The sequence below is a fragment of the Staurois parvus genome, unplaced genomic scaffold (genome assembly GCF_062004578.1).
Source record: "Staurois parvus isolate SC_StPar_1 unplaced genomic scaffold, SC_StPar_1.0 ptg000579l, whole genome shotgun sequence".
Taxonomy (NCBI): Eukaryota; Metazoa; Chordata; class Amphibia; order Anura; family Ranidae; genus Staurois; species Staurois parvus.
Genome location: NW_028318375.1, coordinates 1530480 through 1552347, shown reverse-complemented (window position 1 = coordinate 1552347; position 21868 = coordinate 1530480). Strand labels below are relative to the sequence as shown.

The 21868-nt window shown below is 40.9% G+C and overlaps 1 protein-coding gene across 4 annotated transcripts in view; it reads right to left on the bottom strand.

Annotated features, from left to right (window-relative positions):
• TBC1D5 (TBC1 domain family member 5) overlaps positions 1-21868 on the bottom strand; it is a 766435-nt gene that overhangs the window by 356156 nt on the left and 388411 nt on the right. For all 4 annotated transcript variants that reach the window (XM_089692221.1, XM_089692220.1, XM_089692223.1 and 1 more), the window contains exon 5: positions 12756-12822. In XM_089692221.1, the coding sequence (XP_089548347.1) occupies positions 12756-12822 (67 nt within the window). The remainder of the gene's footprint in view (positions 1-12755; positions 12823-21868) is intronic.

Below are 21868 nucleotides of genomic sequence, written 5' to 3'. Positions count from 1 at the left end.
TGCTCTGTTGCATACCTACTCTGTGCGATGTTTTTGCACACAGGAACCCCAGTCCCCCTCTTCTTGGGTTCCCTGCTGGCACTCCAGGACACCCCCCGCTGAGTGTTTCCACAGCAAGCTTGCTTGCTATGGGGTACTCGTGCGTGCTCATTCCAAAGAAGCCCCGTTCTGTGTAAGACTATTCACAAAGAGCAGCGCAGCCTGTGCAGCCGCAAACTGTCACAGCTGGGTACCCACAGTTAAGATGCTTGCACCGAGGAGACCAGTGGAAAAAATGGCTCGGGTGAGCACAGCGCTGAATCCTGGGGCAAGTGAGTGTCTGTTTATTAAAAGTTGGCAGCTACACTTTTTGTAGCTGCTGACTTTAATTTTCAGAAATATGACTGGAGCTTTTTTTTAATTAAACAAACTGAAGTTAGAAGCTGATTGGCTACCATGCAGAGCTGCACAAGATTTCGCACTCTCCAGTTTCAGTACATCAATCCTGTTGTTTACTCCACCAACACTGGGGCAGTTTTTACTTCCACTGGCCACAGTCTGGCCTTCCTTAAGTCTGAAGGACCATAAACTGGCCCTTTGTTTAAAGAGTTTGGAGCCCCCTGCTCTAGACTGACATTCATTAAGACAACTGGATATTTGGTTAACTCCTCCCAAGAGCCAGCACACTGACTAGGCTGAGGGCTCTTGAAAGGAATACTGAGGTAGTATGCTGTGATGTTTGCAGGAAAATATGTACAGACCTTCCCACCAGTCTTGATCTACCTGCATTATTACATAGAGAAGCACAGAGAATGTGATAACACTCACTGGATCTAAAACAAGGTATGAGTGAAAAACGAAAGGTTTTATGTAACTAATTAAACAGCATATTGATGAGAGTGGGAAGGAGGCAAAATACAGTATGAGAGAATCAAACCTTAGCTTTTAAGCAATTCTAAAGATTAATTTTTTAGGTGGGGGGGGTAACAAACATGTCTATACTTACCTGCTGTGTGCAGTGGATTTGCACAGTGAGGCCTGGATCCTTCTCTTCCCTCCTGTTGGGTGCTCCCACAGCAAGCAGTTTGCTATGGGGGCACCTGCTACTCCTTGTGTCCATTCACACACAGAGCCGTGGCTTGGCCCCTCCCTCTCTCTCCTCATTGGCTGACTGGCTGTGATTGACAATGGCCAATGAGGAGGCAGAGACCCGGGACAGCCGAGGCTGTCGTTCACATCGCTGGATTGCGATGAGGCTCAGGTAAGTACTGAGTGGGCTTGGGGCACTGCATGCACACAGAACGTTTTTGTCTTCATGCATAGAATGCCTGAAGGCAAAAAACCTTGAGCTTTTACAACCACTTTAAGCAAGGCAGCCCAGGGGACGTGGTGTGAATGGGTCTTTGATGTAAGCCAAATAAGTCATCTACTAAATGGCTCAATAGGAGTCCTGTGCTGGAAAGGGCCTGTACATTTAAAAAAATCAAAAACATAAAGGGAAAACAAGGAACAATTATGTGTACAAGCTATAAAATAAAAATTGCTACATACGGTAGATAATGTGTCAAAGTCCCCAATTCTCTACATGTGTGACAAAAAGATGGTGCCTCCCTGAGTAGATGTAAAGATCTCATCGGTATGATAATTGGTGGATGGTGAGTATTGTGGCTGCCTGCGGCTTTGTCATACTTAGCTTCCATTCAACCCCCTGCCATTCTTTTCAGCTATCAGTAGCTAAGAAAAATGCCTGCAATTCCGGTTATGGAGGAGCATGTAAGTCCCTCTATTTCTCACATTTGACAGGGATGGTGATGGGAAACTGGTCACTCAAGGATCCAGGGCTGTCACAAAAGGGTGTTCAACCCTGTAAAAGCAGCAAGTCAGGATTAATAACTTTAGCTTGGGTTTCTTCTTCTTGCTACCACAACTAAGCATAGCCATAAGGGAGCTAAGAGACAGTAAGTATAAGCAGTAGTAGAGGTTGGCATTCAAATGAACTTGTTGGTTAACATGCAGTATAAGTGCATAAGTCATGGTAATGCATTAACACATTCTTCCAGTTGGCTCCTATGGACCTCATTATTGCTACTACAGAAAAGCATCGTGCAATGCAGATTAATTTTTTTTACCATGTAATGCTACAAGGTGATCTGAATAAACTACAGCCACATCCGATCATTTTTTGACTGTCCTTCTATTTACCTCTTTTTAAAACACATGCATCACACTGCAGGAAATACAAGGAAAAAATTCCCACTGTAAAGTCATAAGAGGAGTTTGAAGTTATAAACCTTGAAAAACGCTGTTAGAAAATTAAAATGAAATACAACAATGTGCGCTATCAAACTGGTGAATGAGCTAATAAAATAGAGCCACGTGGATGATCTTTTAATTTAATACATTTTTCTACACCATAAGCCAGGCATGTCCAAAGTCCGGCCCGCGGGCCAATTGCGGCCCGCGTTCCGGACTGAAACGGCCCCACAGGTGAGCTACCCAAATACATAACTTACGGCCCCCGGTAGTGATTCCCTGAAAGCTACTGAGGACTCCAGCGATCTCTTGACATCATCAGCTGGTGCAGGAAGGAGAGCCCAAATCTCGCGACGTCCAAGATCTCGTGAGATTTCTGCTTTCCTTCTCTGTGTGCCGGCTGATGACGTCAATTCCCGCTCGACAGATCCCTGGAGTCCTCAGTGGCGTTCGCAGAATCGCTAGTGGAGGGCCGTAAGTTATATATTGGGCAGCTCATCTGTGGGGTCCGGAACGTGGGCCGAGTGATCCCAGGTGGTGCGCAGGGAATTACTACTGGGGCTACCATTTACCATTATTTACTATGTCTGCAGTCTCTGGTCATCTCCTGTACTGTGTCCGCAGTCTCTGGTCATCTCCTGTACTATGTCCGCAGTCTCTGGTCATCCCCTGTACTGTGTCCGCAGTCTCTGGTCATCCCCTGCACTGTGCCCGCAGTCTCTGGTCATCTCCTGCACTATGTCCGCAGTCTCTGATCATATCCTGTACTGTGTCCGCAGTCTCTGGTCATCTCCTGTACTGTGTCCGCAGCCTCTGGTCATCTCCTGTACTGTGTCCGCAGCCTCTGGTCATCTCCTGTACTGTGTCCGCAGTCTCTGGTCATCTCCTGTACTGTGTCCGCAGACTCTGGTCATCCCCTGTACTGTGTCCGCAGACTCTGGTCATCCCTTGTACTATGTCCGCAGTCTCTGGTCATCTCCTGTACTGTGTCCGCAGTCTCTGGTCATCTCCTGTACTGTGTCCGCAGTCTCTGGTCATCTCCTGTACTGTGTCCGCAGTCTCTGGTCATCTCCTGTACTGTGTCCGCAGACTCTGGTCATCCCCTGTACTGTGTCCGCAGTCTCTGGTCATCTCCTGTACTGTGTCCGCAGTCTCTGGTCATCTCCTGTACTGTGTCCGCAGTCTCTGGTCATCTCCTGTACTGTGTCCGCAGACTCTGGTCATCCCCTGTACTGTGTCCGCAGTCTCTGGTCATCTCCTGTACTGTGTCCGCAGTCTCTGGTCATCTCCTGTACTGTGTCCGCAGTCTCTGGTCATCTCCTGTACTGTGTCCGCAGACTCTGGTCATCCCCTGTACTGTGTCCGCAGTCTCTGGTCATCTCCTGTACTGTGTCCGCAGTCTCTGGTCATCCCCTGTACTGTGTCCGCAGTCTCTGGTCATCCCCTGTACTGTGTCCGCAGTCTCTGGTCATCTCCTGTACTGTGTCCGCAGTCTCTGGCCATCTCCTGTACTGTGTCCGCAGTCTCTGGCCATCTCCTGTACTGTGTCCGCAGTCTCTGGCCATCTCCTGTACTATGTCCGCAGTCTCTGGTCATCTCCTGTACTGTGTCCGCAGTCTCTGGTCATCTCCTGTACTATGTCCGCAGTCTCTGGTCATCTCCTGTACTGTGTCCGCAGTCTCTGGTCATCCCCTGTACTGTGTCCTCAGTCTCTGGTCATCTCATGTACTGTGTCCGCAGTCTCTGGTCATCTCCTGTACTATGTCTGCAGTCCATTGGTTCAGAATTTTTTTTTCCTGTTTTTCGCCTCTAAAACCTAGGTGCGTCTTATGGTCAGGTGCGTCTTATGGAGCGAAAAATACGGTATCAATTTGGGCTATAATGGATTGGTGCTCAGGATCGCTTGATGTCATCAGACAGTGCAAGGAGAAACAAAGCCCAAATCTCGCGACCTCCGAGATCTCGCGAGATTTGGGCTTTCCTTCTCCCTGTGCTGGCAGAGTGATTTAACACCTGTTTAGATTTGTCATCCAAGTCACAAAATGAAAAGTATGCCGTTTTCAATAAACCTTTGCATAAAATAGTTCATTTGCATTTAATGTTAATGGTTCATCAGAATGTCGGGCAAAATGGTCGGCCCTCGCACATGTTCACTTCATCAAATCTGGCACTCTTCCAAAAAAGTTTGGACACCCCTGCCATAAGCAGTCCTGTTGTGGCTCATTTCTGCAAGCTATTTTCTCCAAGGTGGATTGCAATATTCCTGCTGGCTCTATCCATGGTGGAGAAGTGTCCTGAGCCATCCCTGTAATACAGTCAGAGGCTAGTGGTGGTGCCGGAGTCCTCCCTGTCATAGCTGTCAGAAGCCAGTGGTGTTTCCCTGTCTCCATACCATGATTTTCCTGAAGGAAGGTTTCCCAACCTGTGGAGGAGCTGGATATTTTTCTATGCGCATTTAATATTCGCTTCTAGTGAGTGCATTCATATACCATTATCTACCGCGGAATCACTTTCCACCCATTCATCACGGAGATTTCTGGGACGTTTTTATCCGAATGATCTCATCCATTTAATTTATATTGGACTGTTCACCATTGTCACTTTCTATTTATCTGCAATTAATAGTTACTTGCTGATATTCTGTAGGACACCCATGCAATAATATTCACTTTAGTGCTAATCTAGCACCTTCACTTTGAATATATCACCATTGTCACTTTATTCAGTAATATTGTATAGCGCTGCATTTTATGTTTTTTTTAATGTTTTTAAGGATATAGGGGTTCATCCTTTCATGCCAGCTTCTTTATGTGATCCGAGAGCTTGTTTTTTACTCTTTTTTTGACTTTTAATAAAATAGAGCCGCTGCAATAACATGTATGTGGAAGACAAAGAGGACACACAGGTCTAGTGCATTACCTTTAACATACACTGGCTCTGAAGAAGAGGTGCTTCCTCGAAACGAGTCAGCCACTAGCTATCCAGAGGATCCAAGTCCCCTAGCAGACCACCCATAGGGGTTCCTGTACCACTCTGCATCCTATGTGACATGGTTCCTATGTATATCTGACTTTACATCATTTTATCTTGTGAGTATTTTACTTTTTTCAATAAATCCTATTTTTTAAGGTATTGCACTAGGCCTGTGCGCCCTCTTTTTTGTTTTCCACATACAGTTTCTTTTGGATTTCCCTGGTCCGTCGAGGGCAGCAAGGCCTGCATTTCTCCTATCTATGTGGGGATACCAATAGCGGGGAGTCCACAGTTCAGCGCAGGAGCACATGCATTCGGTTGCTACATTCTTCCTTCCGCTGCAATAACACTTAAAAGATGATCCCACACTTAAAACATAAAACATATATAAATAGTGTTGCGCTAACTCATATATACATAATAGTCCATAAAAAGTTCAAATGTGATAGTTCAATCAAAATATGAAATATAAATTAGAAAAAATATAAAAAAGTGCTTGAATGGTGAAAAATCAATAAAGTGCTTAAATGGTGAAAAATCAATACGATGTGCTCTGGACAAATGAAGTGTTTTCAGAAACAAACAGTGCTCCACCTTGATTTAGTGATCCTCCACCTAAAGATATATAGATGGCAGCTCACCTCATAACGTGGACCTATAAATGAATACAGGTCAACCAAGCATGCGAATTCCAAAAAGATGCTGTAGATCGCAACAGAGAGCTGATGACAGGCACCCCTTCAATAACTGTATATACTATTATTATTATTACACAGGATTTATTTAGCGCCAACAGTTTGCTCAGTGCTTTACAATATAAACGGGAGACAATAAAGCAACAATTCAGTTCAATACAAGAGGGATAGGAGGGCCCTGCTCCTAGGAGGGAGGGGCTAGTGGTACAAAAGGCTCAACTCCACATACACAAAGAACAGAGGACATCTCCCATAGTGTAATACTGTTTAATTTCACATACAATTGTTCCAGAGTGTCGCTCACATGATAGAAGCAGTAACAGATCGATTTAAAATTTAAAACTCCCGCTCTGTAAACAGCCGGCAATGACGTCACTAGGCTCCACCCCACGTGTTACACCACCAACCACATGGCTTTGTCAGGGAAAAAGCATATTTTTGGAATGCCTGGTTGACCTGTATTAATTTATAGGTCCACGGTATGAGGTGAGCAGCCATCTATATATCTTTAGGTGGCGGAACACTAAGTCAAGGTGGAGCACTGTGTTTATTTGAAAATACTTAATTTGTCTGGAGCACATCATATTGATCTTTCACCATTTAAGCACTTTATTGATTTTTCACCATTCAAGCACTTTATATATTTTTTTTAATTTATATTTCATATTTTGATTGAACTATCACATTTGAACTGTTAGAAAATTAATATGCAGTGGCTTTTCAATGGAGCATGCATACAAGAGCCACGCTTGGACTTGGACTGTGTTGGAGTCTGCCTGAACAATAGTATTTAGTTTTGTCTGACCCGGTATACCAATCCAACTTTTTGGAATATCTTTTGTTAGGACTGTGCATGGTTCTTAAATATGTCAGAACTAAAGTATCACACCATTACACAATAGTGATTTTTTAAGTGATATTAAAAAAAATGTCCCCTGTAGGACAAAGGAACAATGTGTTAGTATGCATTGCAGGAGTCACTTTTTACGGCACACAGCTCTGAAGGTACAGCACGGGCATGCCGTTCCTTCAGCGTGCATGTGTCTGTGCTTTACACAGGTAAATATTCCCTAATTAGTGCACGTTTAGGAGATATTTACAGCACCTACAGGTATGCCTTATTAAAGGCTTACCTGTAGGTACAAGTTAGAAAACACACTTTGCTACCACTTAAAGCTGAATTACGGCATAATGAAATATTATATATGGTATATACAGTACATCATTCAGTTCATTAAAATGTGGATAAGTTAAACATGAGACAGCAATGAGTTTATTGAAGCCCACAATATCTATCTATAGTGGTTGTAAATTCTCACATATATGCATTAAAGTGACTAGCCTGAGGTGATACACAGAAATGAAACAAATCCTCTTAACATCAGTTGTACATATTTATCTACAGACCTTCTCTTCTACAGCCTCCTAAGACACACATTTTTGCATCTCTAGAAGGTGGGGGGTGGGTATCTGATGTCACACCGCACACAGCATAATGCAGGAAGCTGAGTGTAATCTGAGACCTGAGTGGACCCCCCCCCCCACACACACAGTCTCTTAAAGGGAAACATGCACAGCTGGGGTTGTCAATCATATGTTTTGTGCTGGGGGAGGGGCAGGGCTGGGCTATCTCCAGGAATTCTGTGGTATTGGCATAACCTGTCAGAAATGACTCATGCAGATAGCAGAGGGAGGAAAGAACAGATAGTAACCACACTAGGTGCTTTGGATTCAGGCAAGTACACACTAAAGAAGGATATGTGTTGTTGATTTTTCATTTCAGAGGTTTACAACCATTATAAGTGAAAGAACAATTTTGCTACAGTCTGTGCAGCATTGTGACAATACACTGCAAATGTGAAAACTGCTTTGTTTATCTGTGCACTTACTTTTAAAGGGACATTGTAGGATTTGAAAAATCTCTGTTAAAGGATGCTACATAGTTACATAGTTAGTCTGGCTGAAAAAAGACAAAAGTACATCCAGTTCAACCATAAAAAACAAAAAAAACAAAAACGTTATAATCCTATACCCACAGTCAATCCAGAGGAAGGCAAAAAAACCCAGCAAAGCATGATCTAATTTGCTCCTGCTGGGAAAAAAAAATTCCTTCCTGTTCCACCGAGAGGCAATCGGATATTACCTGGATCAACTGAAGAGGTAGTTGAGATGGTTATGCTGAAGAGATAGTCACAGGCAGCAAGCTCTGGGGCCTTTTTCAGAGAGTTCTGTTACCATCCAAATGTTACCGTGTGGTACATCACATTTTAATGTGCATTGCATTAAGACAGCCAGTAATTTTTTTTAAATCAGTCACCAACATACTGTATGGCAACAGAGCAAAAACTGGACCTGTAGCATTTTGGCACTTACTGTACTTCTTCAAAGTAAAAATTGAAAGTAAAAGTTGAAAAAAAGTAAAAGTTGAAACACCAAAGCAGAATACCTTTTTTTTTGTTAATATCTAAGAAAATACTGAAGCCAATGGATTAGCATGACAACCAGGGAACTAGAATTTTTTTTCCAAAAAAAAAAGGTTTATTTTATTTTGAAATAAGAAAGGCATAACAAGTCATATACGGATACGGAACACAGTCCGCGCAGAAACATCTGTCATAATCTCCCGTAGCGCAGACGGGTCATAAGTTGTTTACTTGAAGTGTGAATTACCCTTATACAAAAGATCACATTATAGCAGTTGAGTAAACTAAACCAAAAAAAAAAAAAAAAAGAAGACTGATTATAATAGGTAGTCTAGAGGATTATAGTGGATGCTGCTCTGATGCGTAGGGATTATTCAAATAATGGGACCATGAGGCGCAGTACAAAATATCATTTGAAGGCGTGCAATTCTTCTGTGTCCGTAGCCGGGCAATGTAGGGTTCTTATCGTGAAGGACAATCACACTTATATGTGAAAGAGCACCCTGTCCCTCATAAAAGATATAGTTATTTGTAGAGGACAAAGGTGTGAAGGAAAGAAGGAAAGGAAAAAAAGAGAGAAAGGCACAGCAGGTGGAAGGAAGTGTGAAGAGTAGCATCATAGAAGGAAGGGGAGAGAAAAAAAAAAAAAAAAAAAAAAAAAAAAAAAGGGGGGGGGGGGGGAATGGAGGGGGTCAAATAATAAATAGTGGCTGTAAACTAATCATATCACGTAACATTATTTATGGTGACGTAGATTATACCTTTATGTAAGAGATGGTCCGGGTAGACTCAGTCTATGGAGCAATTCTAGAGGTGAGAGCTCTAAAGGTGTTTGAGTTCTTGAATCACATCTCATTCATTCATAGAAAAACGATAAATACTGGTGGTTTGAAAGTGTTTCCAACATGCCCAAGTCTTCCTGAATCTCTCGGGGTGTTCTTTTGCCACTGAAATCAGCTCCTCCATCTCCGCAATCCTGATGACCCTAAGAAACCACTCCCGCACAGTGGGAACCTGTTTTGACCGCCAGTGAACAGGGATACATTGTTTTGCCGCATTTATCATGTGCAAGGCAAGAGACTTACGATAAGTCCGAAAAGGAAGTGAGGAGTGGTGGAGTAAAAATTGTGCCGGGGTGAAGTCTAGATTGTATGTGGTTATTTGTGAAACTAAGTCTCGCACTTTACTCCAAAAGGGCTGTAGCAGCGGACAGTCCCACCATATATGTAGGAGTGTACCCTTTGCCTGTTGACATCTCCAACATAAATCCGAAACGTCCGGGTCAAATTTATGAAGCAAGGATGGAACTCTGTACCATCTGGAATATATTTTATAGTTGTTTTCTTGTGTCGAGACACAAATGGAACCTGTATGCATATGGTCATAGATGTGATCCCAATCTTCCGGTGACAATGACAGTTGTAGATCAAGCGACCAGGCCTCACAGGCCTTTCGAGGTTGAGACGTATTGGCGGTACCCAGATAGGAATAGAGCTTGGATATAACATGTCTCTGGGGGAAGTCCGTAAAGCAAAGTTTCTCATACGGAGTAAGTGGCCTTGAGTAATCTTGTAGATGTGGGGAGCTTCGTATAAAGTGATGAAGTTGTCTAAACATCCATGGCGTAAAGTTCAGGGATGGCCATGTCTTCATAATGTCCTCTCTAGATAAGAACTTCTTATTTTTGAAGAGTTGGTGTACTGTCAGATTAACTGGACGAGCATCTCCGGCTAGGAAGGCCCGAGACATACCCGGCAGAAACTCTGGATTCATTTTGATCGGAGTTAAAGGACCCGGAAAGGAAGAGAGTTCTTTTTTCTGGAACAACTGATGGCAACAGCTTAAAGTAGGACCTATAAGAGGGTGTTCCCGAAACTCCGAAGGAATGTGAGAGTTTTCCAGCCAAGGGGAAGGGGCAAGTGGTATTGTCGAGAAATCTGCCTCCAAACCAACCCAGACCTTACGATTGTGGGTCGTGGTCCAATCTACTACCCTTGCTAGGTGACAGGCCCTGTAGTATCGGGCAATATCAGGTAATCCAATACCTCCACCCTTCTTGGGCATGGTGAGTAGGGCAAAGCTAATTCTTGGGCGTTTATTATACCAAAGAAAGGAGGTACAGAGTGTTTTATAGGATGCGAAGAAAGAAGTCGGTAGTTTAATCGGTATTGTCTGCAGTAGATACAATATTCTAGGAAGTACGTTCATCTTGAGAATGGCTGCTCTACCAAACCAAGAGAACCAGGGTTTATTCCAAGCCTGAAGGTCTGTGGAGATATTACGCAAGAGGGGTAAGAAGTTTTTATCGTAAAGTTCCGTTAGGTGAGTTGGTAATTGGATACCCAGATATGTGATCGCCGCCGACTGCCAAGTAAAAGGAAAATTCATTTTCGCTTGTCTAAACACATCTTGGGTCAAGGAGACATTAAGGGCTTGAGATTTAGAGAAGTTGATTTTGAAGTTAGCCAGATACTGGAACAGCTTGAATTCTTGCAGCAGATTAGGTAAAGTGATATGTGGGTCTGTTAGGAAAAGTAGTATGTCATCAGCAAAGGCCGCTATTTTATGAATTTTGCCATTTATCAGAATCCCCTTGATGTTATCATTCTGTTTGATACAATTCAACAAAGGTTCCAGAGTCAGAATAAATAGGAGAGGGGATAAAGGACATCCCTGTCTAGTCCCATTGCCTATCGAAAAGGAATCCGAAAGGAGACCATTAACTCTCACTTTAGCTGTGGGAGTGGTATATAGAGACATGATAAATGCCAGGAAACGCGGAGGCAATCCCAGTCCAATCAGAACTGCCTCCATGTAGTCCCACGCCAGTCTGTCAAATGCCTTTTCTGCATCTAGAGATAGAAAGAAGCCAGATTGTTGCTGTTGAGTTAACCAATGATGAATATTTATGGCCCTTATTGTATTGTCTCTAGCTTCCCTCCCTGGTACAAAGCCCACCTGGTCTGTTGATATGATGGGATCTATGATGCGTAATAGACGATTGGCCAAGATTTTGGCAAAGATCTTTAGATCAACGTTTAATAGAGAGATCGGACGGTAGTTCGCAGGAGAGGTTTGGTCTTTATTCTCTTTAGGTATGACCGTAATATGGGCCTCAGAGAGATGACGCATGGATTGCCCGGGTGTATCTAAAGTGTTGAAGGCCCGTAGAAATGGCTGCGCTAAGATGTCACTGAAAGACTTATAGTACGAAGTGATAAACCCGTCAGGACCTGGACTTTTACCAGGTTTCAGTTGTGCAATGGCGTGTTGTAATTCCGTCAGGGTCAAGGCGCCATCTAAGTCTTGCGCTTGTGTTCTAGAAATAGAGTTTGGAAGGTATCGGGTCAAGAAGGTCTGAATAATAGTCTCACGAGGCCTGGTGTCTCCTGTCGGTTTAGATGGTACGGGTAAATTGTAGAGAGAGGAATAGTATTGCTCAAATTCAGCTGCAATATTCGTTGATGTTTTCAGTAAGCGACCCTGCTTGGAAGTGAGCTGAGAGATTTGCTGAGCTGCCCTTCTAGATTGCAAGGCCCTGGCTAGAAATTTGCCACTCTTATTTCCATGTTCATAGAAAAGTTTCTGTTGTAGCGTAAAATTACGTTTGATTTTTTTGTCAACAACATCTCGAAGTTGTTTTCGCGCCTGATCTAGTGCTGCTGAAGATTCCAAGGCTCTAGAGCGTTTATGCGTGCATTCAAGTGCACGGACTTTTTGCATTAAGGCAGTAAAGGATGTTTGAGCTAGGCGTTTTCGTAAAGCGGATATGGACATGAGAAGGCCACGCATTACACATTTGTGCGCCTCCCACTGTACGAGAGGGGTCGTGTCTGGAGATGTGTTTTCTTTAAAGTAGTTGGTCAAAGAATCACGGATCTGGAGGGTGACGGATGAGTCTGTAAGAAGAAAGGGGTCCAATCTCCATGTTTTGGATGCGGCTGGTGTATCCGGGAATTGTAAAGTCATCATAATTGGGTGATGGTCAGATAAAATCATTGGTTCGATCGAGGCCGATTTCAATATATGTAAGTCCTTTTGCGAGAGAAAAAAATAGTCGATTCTGGAATGGCGTTTGTGTGGTGCGGAATAAAAGGTGTAGTCTTTGTCCGTAGGGTGAAGGGTGCGCCAGGTATCATGAAGGAGGAGGTCATGAAGTTCAAGTTTAATCTGTTTGAGTGCTTTGAAAGGTTTAGAGGAAAAACCAGTTGAAGTGTCGGGAACTAGAATTTTAAGAAGGAAGGGCAAGCACAGGAAGCACAGGCAGCTTCCATATTTATTGTTAGAGAGGCACATATACTGAAACAGACCAAAAAAGTGTCAGAACACTCCTGATTGAGTGAAATAATGGAGTGACAAGGAGTAACAGTCTGGCCTTTACCATTCTACTTAATAACTAAAAACTAACACATTTGAAGCTGTTAAGCGGTACCTGTATGTTATAAAGATTTGCTCTGAATCGGAGGCCGGGTTACTTCTTTTGTCATCAACTGATGTTCCTATTAAAACAAAAAAAAAAAAGAACAATATAAATAATTATAAATATATTTTTGCTATTTGGATTTATTCTTTTTTTTTAATCTAAAGCGCAAAATAAAAAATGCTAGTAAGATGGTAGGTCCATTGTAGGTTTTCAATATCACCATTGTAAATAAACACCTTTAACTCACTTCTTAAAAATACTACAGAATTTTAGCAATCTACAGTAGGAAGCTGGTTCCTGTTACTTACTGTACCTCAGTAAGCAGACAAGTGCAACCATTATGTACAGTGGCTTTAAAAAAAACCAATGATTAAAAAAAACCAATAACATATTGCACCACTAGATGAGACGTTCCATTCTGGGTTAGTTCCGGACATGTGTGTGTTTGTGTGTATGGGGTGGGGCGTTAGGGGGGCACTGTGTTAATGCATGACAAGGTCTTTACAAAAAATGGAATTTCCAGCAAATCCACCCTAAAGATGAAGTAAGATAAAACATAAAGCAAACCCCAAAAGTAGTCAAACTTCTGATGATGTAACAAAGCAAAACAAGCAGGCTTGGCACAATAAATCACAACACAGCCCAAAATATATCACCCAAGACAGAGTAATGAATCTTGTTACATCTGTGTATTAATAGCTTTATAGAACACATAATTGTCTTAAAATGCGTATTTTATGTTATTTATCCTATACCCTATGGCATTTAAAGTAGAATGTGTGAAAGACAAGGAATTACGGCTAGATTAATGCCCTGCAATACTGACACAATCAGATTTCCACATTATTTAATAGAAAACATTTCCGCCTATAACTAAAATGTGAGCTTGATTAAGTTTGACAACAGACTAGAGTAGGGATACAGCTGCAGGTTTGGTTTTTCTGAAAACAAATGCATTCAATATGGAAAACGTGGAAGCCATAAAACAAATGGCAAATTGTCTCCTAATATTTGAAAATAGGCTTTTTATTGAAGGGATATGGGAATTTTATTGGAACGTGTGATAGGGTTGCTTGTAGATTTATGCAGGTGATTTATGTGAAGGTTCATTAGGGGATGCTTCAACAAACTAATCCCATAGATACTGCAATGTTCTCATTACAAAACACACTGTAATATAATTTATGGGTAATGTATAAATAGGCAATACTGAAATGATGTAAAAGGCATATAAATGATTTTAGTGTCTTTTGCTAAAATTGCTACAGAACAAGCACATCCCTAGATAATCTGGGGACAATGAATACTGAACTGTGATCAGCTTTACTTAAGATAGAAGAATTTACATTGGACAACTGTCTTCAGGTTCTGTTTAAGACAAAAAGGGCATTGGCAAAATACAAAGCAGGGCTCCTTTTTCCTTAATGTCAACCCACCCCATTCCCCAACCTAACCAAACCCAGAACGCCCCACCATCCCATCCAGTTGTTCACATAGCTCTCCATTGTGGCAGGGGCCCCTTCAGGGGTTTACATCCTAGGGCTCTAATTTCTCTCCAGCACTGGCCTCCTAGGTGCACTAACTTCTCAATGATTTGAATGGAGCAGAACTTCTTGCAACTCTAATGTCAATGAAGGTAATGCGCAAAAAATAGGCAGAGCTGGAAAATTTCAAGCATGAAGATGTATGTAAACACTTGAAGGGCCTGCTACTTTTAAGAGAGGTAGGTAAGCACCTGGATTGGAGGTTATATGTTAGATTAGGCAATATAATAAAGAGGATGAGCAAAGTTTTCCTTTTATTCGTAAATTGGTAACACATTATTTGCCATGTAGGCACTATATGTGCCATAACTGTTGGTTTCATAAGTACTCACTGCCTGAAGATGCAAGTCTTATAGGGTAAGTTACTACCAGCTTTATACATTTGAATCCTGACATTTTTGCCCATTCATGCTGGCAAAAATTGTCTTCCTCTATGAGGTTGGACAGAGACTGTTGGTAAATTTCAATTTTCAAACTTGCCGCTGACCATTAATTGAGCTTTGATGATGCCATTCAGGTTGAGTTTAAAAAAAAAATCAGCATTGTATTTATTTTAAGATAATGTGATGCTAAATGTTCAGGTGGGCTTCATATAAAGTGTTTCTAAACCCAAGAACACAAATGTAATAAATTGAAGTTTACCAGTCCTTAGAGGTGGTCATTCCATTGGTTTTAGTCTTCTCTCAGACTTTCTTTCCTTTATGTTCACATGGTAATCCTACAGTAACACTCTTTCTGTATTAGGCTGACAATGCTCAGTTATTGTACCATTTCTATAGAGGAGTAGACGTGTTACCTTATGTCAGGAATTGTTCTAAGACTACAAAGTAACCCCCACCCATTTTCATATTGTAGGGGAGAGGTGTTCTGCAGTTCAGAGAGAGAACTCAGGCAGGACTAATAACAATGTTTGCGATTTCATTTCAGTACAGATTTGCCAGCTTACTATAGCAAGTTAAACGCTCACTGGATTGCTGGCAGAATCAAAAGATATTTTTGTAGTTATCAAACAGAAATAGCAAAACACTTTTATTGGTACATTTAACAGACCACAAGACAGCAAAAAGGAGAAGTTCATTGTGAGAGTTTAGTCAAGTAATAGTGTCCCTTGAAGGCATCTAGTGAATCCTTATTTAGAAGACTTTTCAGGTTTTAATTTCTAATTATATGTAGAACTATGTAGATATTTCCTAATTTATGCAATATATTGTACTTTTACAATACAATAATCATTTGTTCAATAATATGTGAAAAATCCCAAGGAGGAGTGTAAGAATGCTTATGCAAAACACTATAAGAACAAAGAATTTGCCATAAGAGTACCCCAGTTTATAGTGAAAAGATCAAAACAATACTACAGGAACCAGAGGTACTGTATATAGAAATATAGAAAGCCGCATGACATTCCCTGAGATTCCAAAGTTAGGCAATAAGTTGCCAAGCTGCTATACCAATTAGTACAAGCTAAAATGGTCTTTAAAACAATGTGACATGGGACAACATGGGCAGGGACCAGCTGAGATTAGAACCATGTAAGGTCAGGCTGAATGTACCCAAGTTGATCAATCAATCAATCAACTTGGGTATAACCAGCCTGTCGGATTTTACATGTGATCACTGAAAGCTGCTATTATAGCCGCTAACAGTAATCACTGTATTCTCCCAGCATGGACGGTTTAAGGAAAGAAAATCGCTCCATCTATGGCTGGCTGTAAAGGGTTAGTTTAACATGCCTTAAGTGCTATTGTAGTGTGGAGAATCAGATTTCTAAGCTGGTCATAGATGGCCTGAATTTAGGCTGCCCTGCAGCACCAACCAGCTTGATAAAATTTGTTTTAAAAAATCAAATGAAAAAGCCAGAAAATAATTGGATGCAGTCAATGTTCAGCAACGTCACAGCATATATCACCAGTACAACATGGATCTTCAAGATAACGTCCAAATGTTTTTTAAAGTGATCACATCACAGCAGTAAAGGTGCAACATTTCAGGGCCACGCAGGACTCCCTTCATCACGCATGTTATGATCACTCTACTGATGATCAAATGCCTGATAAAGGTTTCTTGCTTGTCCCAAACTGTTCCACCTTTCCAGCTATGATGTGATCATTTTAATAAACATCTGGGCATTATCTTGAAGATCCATGGTGTGCTGGTGAATAACCTTTGACTTAGGATGGTATTGGTCTACATCTTGTAGTTGCAATATATAAAAAATATCCACTCAACCTCCCCCGAGATCCTTGTTGTTATATATTTTGAAGGTATTTATGGACTATACAGTCCTTAGTAGTCCATAAACTAGGATTTTTTTTTTATTAGTGATGTACTCTGAACAAGTGAGATGGGAAAATTATACCTGGATTGTATTAAGGCAGGAGTGGGTGCTGCAGCTGCTGAATACAATAGCCAGCAGTGGAGCTTCCTCCATCTGGGGGGAATCGACTCACTTTCTTTCACTGTAAGGCAAACAATTTCTACATGTAAGACTCTAAAAATTGTCAGTATCGTTGGCCTTTTCTTCATTCTACAAATTAGGCTGGTGATGTGATTTTTTTTAACATAAATATTTTTAGATTGCTGCAAATTATATGAGTTTGCCTAAATGTTGCTTTAGTAACCTACTGTACTAATATTTTGGTATCTCTTTATACTTTTAGAAGGTGTACAAGGTACTTCTAATTACAGACCAAGTTAATTATAGAACTGTAGTGCAATAAAGAAATTAATGATAATTATTGAATGACTAGTGTGAGCTAATAACTGGTTGGAGAAGGCAAACTATTTTTTATTCTAAATTAGAGAGCAGCAAAAAGTATACAAAGAAAGTGATATAAAAAGATCTGATACCTTACATAATCAAGTAGAGACGCTAAATGCTATAGTATGTTAGACACTTGAAGTGTGTCCTTACTTAGCCTGCAGGACTAAAGAAAAAAATGCTCAGTTCTTGTTCTATGTAGACAAACTATTTTTTTTTTTTTAAATACAGTTATTCAAATGAGTGTAATATAGTAAAAAACATCTTTACATTATATGTAAACTCTAACAATGAATGTCTTTTGTTTGCACCCTCTCATTTTTTATATATACAGTACCATTGAAGAAAAACTTGATGATCCTATTAGAAACTCAGCGAGCTCCTAACTTCTTGTGCCACATTTTGCTGGCTGAAAGATGAAGGGTGGGAAATTTGAGTGGATAGTGAAAGGGAGTATTGCTTTGGACTGCTGGTGATTACATTTGTTTTATTTTCTGCTTTCCGGTCTTTGCTAACAGCTTTTTAAAACACCTTTTCTGTTACTTTTTAAATAGCATTTTTTTTTTGTTCCTTCCTTTAGTCTGGTGGTTAATTGCTTACAGGTACTTCAGGTACTATATAACTTTCTTTTGAACTCACTCTGAGCTTGATCATCCTTGAGCTTGCTGGAACTTTGACCAAGCGTAAATTTGACTAAGTGGAAATAAAAACCGTTGAAAAACGAGTTGAAAACAGGAGATTATACCAGGAGTCATCTTCCTGTAAGTAGCAACTGAAATTTGATGTTAGTAATATTAATATTGTACCTGGGAAAATGAGTGCTAGCAAGGTTGTAGGTTTTGTGCAGTGCACAGGGTGCCTCATGTATAGAGCAAAGGAGCAATAGCTCCAGAACCGATACCTCTGCTACAGATGTGAGCAGTTTGCCCTTCTGGAAGCTCCCATTAGAGATCTGGAGGAGCAAGTTGCAACACTGGGCAGAACTGACCACCTTGAAAGGGGTCTTCTGCTCACTGAGCAGGTGGTAAAGGGTATTGATGTGGAAGTTGGAGGGGTAAGTCAGGATTATCAGGTAGAAATACGGGTTACTGTAGTTACAGGGAGTGGTAGGGACCCACATAACAGGAAGGCCAGCTCTGGGTTTGAGCACCCAAACAGATTTGCCAAGTTGGGTGAAGATGTGGGGGTGGCAAGCCTAGATGTCACTGCTATCCCTAACAGCCGGGAGAGCAGTACAGGTGGTGAGGGTAGTGCAGGAAGGCTTAGATAGTTCTTGCTAATAGAGGATTCTGTAATCAGAAGGACTGATAGAAAAATATGTCACCAGGATTGCCTCAACCAAATGGTTTGCTGTCTTCTTGCTGCCAGGGTTTTGCATGTGGTGGACTGGATTGATAAATTAATAGAGGGGCTGGGCATGACCTGACTGTCTTGGTCCATGTTGGAACCAATGACAGAATACATGGTAGATGGAGGCTCTTTAAGAATAAATTTAAAGAATGAGGCTGCAAATTGAAGGGAAGGTTCTCCAAGGTGATATTCTCTCAAATATTGCCTTTACCATGTGCAACACAGGAAAGACAGGGGAAGATTAGAGAACTGAATGCATTACTTAAAACGTGGTATAATAGGGAAGAATTTGGGTTTCTAAGCACCGAGCTGACTTTTCATCAGGGTACAACCTATATGCAAAAGATGGCTTGCACTTCAATGGAAGGGGGTCTGCTGTGCTGGGGACAGGTTTATGGGAAGACTGGAAGAGTATTTAACTAGGATTAAGGGGGGGGAGGGAAAATTAGATTATAATGGGGCAGACAGGTCAGACAGTGGGTCAGTCCCTATCGGTGGGTGGAATGGGGAAAGATGGGGGCGAGGGCTTTGGCAGGTGATAAGATGGTTCCCATGTTACAAACAACCATTGGAAATGGTACTCTTTGTACTAAAATAAAAAATATGCAAACATACGTGTGCAAAATGTGACAATGAATTAAAGTGATTGTTCACCAATGCCAGAAGTCTGCCAAGCAAAACAGGCGAATTGGAAGCTTTGATGCACAAAGAGAACTATGATTTAATTGGAGACTCTTGACTTCATTCTTCACATGACTGGGCTATTAATATTCCTGGTTATGCTCTCTTTCAGAGAGACAGAGTAAAAAGGAAAGATGGTGGTGTCTGTCTCTATGCAAGAAGTGATCTCAAAGCGAGTGTAAAAGAGGACCTAGTTGAGAGAGTGTGATGAGGCTGAAGCATTATGGGTGAAACTGCACATGGGTGTGCGTACTACAAAGGTAGTCACTAGAGTTTGCTATAGGCCACCCATTGTTAATGAGGAGGTGGAGACTCAGCTCCTTTCTCAGATAGAAAGGGCTGCAAGGGTTGGCTTAGTGATATTAATGTGGGATTTTGACTACCTGGAAATTGACTGGAGTAATGGCACTGCAGGAACAGTTTAAGAGCAAACATTTATAAATGTATTGCAAGACAATTTTATGGTACAGTTCACAGAGGCCCCAACTAGGAATGATGCTCTGCTAGACCTGCTAATCTCAAGCCATGCAGAGTTTATTACGAAGGTTCATGTAAAAGAACATCTGGGTAGCAGTGAGCATAACTTGATTTCATTTATGTTAGAATTAAACAAGCACATACTGGAAAGATAAAGACATTCAACTTTAGAAGAGCAAATTTTCCAAGGATGAGGGCTGCACTCCAAGACTTAGATGGGGAGGGAATATTGCCACTAATGAACACAGAACAGAAATAGGAATTCTTCCAAAAGAATTGTTGTGTACCCAAAAGTATGTGAATACACTGCAAAATATATTCCCATGGGCAATAAGTTTAAAAGGCTAAAAATAAAACCTTTGTGGCTCACGGCCAAAGTAAAAAAAAAACTATAAACAATAAGAAAAGAGTTTTTAAAAAACTATAAAAAAAATTAAGGAACACTATCATCATTTATTTGTTTAAAAGAATATAACAGAATATGTAAAAAGGAAATCAGGGTCACAAAAATTCTAAATGAGCTACAGATTGCAAAAGATAGTAGGGAAAAACCCAAAATACTTCAAATATATTAATAGTAAAAAGGTCAGGTTTGAGCATGTAGGTCCTTTACAAAATATTCTAGAGTGGGTATCTTGGGACAAAGAGAAGCCAAATGTATTAAATATCAGCTCTGTGTATACAAAGGAGCATGGGGGAACTCATGTCCATAATGGGGATGATATTGACATCTCCAAATGATCCACCATGGCTCAACATTGATATGGTCCAGAAATATTTAGACAGAATAAAGGTGAATAAAGCACAAAGACCAGATGGCATACACCCAAGCATCCTAAAAGAATTAATCTCTTTAATTTCAAAGCCATTCTTTCTAATTTTTAGGGACTCTTTAATGACTGGCATAGTACCACTGGATTTGCGTAAAAGGCAATGTGGTGCCTATATTTAAAAAAAGGATCAAAGTCATTACCAAGTAACTATAGACCTGTTAGTTTAACTTCTATTGTTGGAAAGATATTGGAGAGGTTAATTAAAGACCACATAGATGAGTTCTTGCTGAGAAAAAATTTTTTTTTTAGCAACAGACAGCATAGATTCATGAAAGACAGAAGTTGTCAAACAAATCTGATTTCTTTTTATAAGGAAGTAAACAAAACCTTACACAAAGGAGTGGCTGTGGACGTAGCATACTTGGATTTTGCAAAATAGGTTGACACAGTTCCCCATACATGGTTAATGTGTAAGGTAAAGTCTACAGGCTTGGAAAAATCAGTTTGTAAATGCATAGAAAACATTTCTGCTCCTTCATAGATAATGTAATGTAAGTGAGCATTTTCCCCCCAAAAAGGGAAGTGTGGTACTGGCAGGATCCCCTGATAGAATTAGGTAAAAAAAACTAATGCAGGCAATAAGAAAGCTAATGCAGTCACCACATCGAAGGGTTTAGATATCATTTAAGCTAACAAAAGCAAAATAATATTTTACAGTGTTTCATGTATCATCATAATTTATATACCGTTTGTTGAAGCTGAACTATAGGCAAACTGTTATAAGTGAAATACATATAAGGGAGCTGTTTTGCCTGCTAAAGAATTTGTATTTCTGTCTATCTAGTTCTAAGACTTATAGGGCCATGCCTGGCAGGATAGGAGTCCTGAAATATTCTCTGCTGTAGTTCAGTAAAACTTACCTGTTTCCTCCCTTTGTGACTGGAGAGTGCAAGGAGAAGCAGCAGAATAATGAGTTTATTTCTTTGTCATTCTGCTCTCTCCTCCTATCCTGTCCTCCTTGCATCTCAACTGACTGCCAGTTTCATGCTTCCCCCTCCCCAGTCTGTATACAGAGTTCTGATGTACATAAACTGAAAGATGTGGTTGTCAAGCCAAATGCAGATACTCCTAATGCTTGCATATAAAAGCACACATTTAAGAATGGATACATTTTTATCTGTTATATTCTTCGGGAATTCAGCTTTAAAGAAAACCTGGCTTTACTGCCTTGTCTTCAATACTTTTGGAACCATTTTCCCAGAACAAGTACAATGTTGTATGCACATCAGCAAAGTCAGGAAACAACACTAGTGGACATTGACCTATGGACTGGCTGTATGTGCTTTTTAAAACAAGTCCTCGCTGACCTCAGTAACGGCACACACTCTGGAGCAATTCATCATCAAATTTCACAACAAAAGCCTTAAAGTTAAAGTCTTTTCCTCAGATACCTTATCTCACCCTACTCCTCCCTCCAAGCAGGTGTTCTGGGAGGGGGCTTGCTAAGATTATGTAAATACTTAAATGTTCATAGCC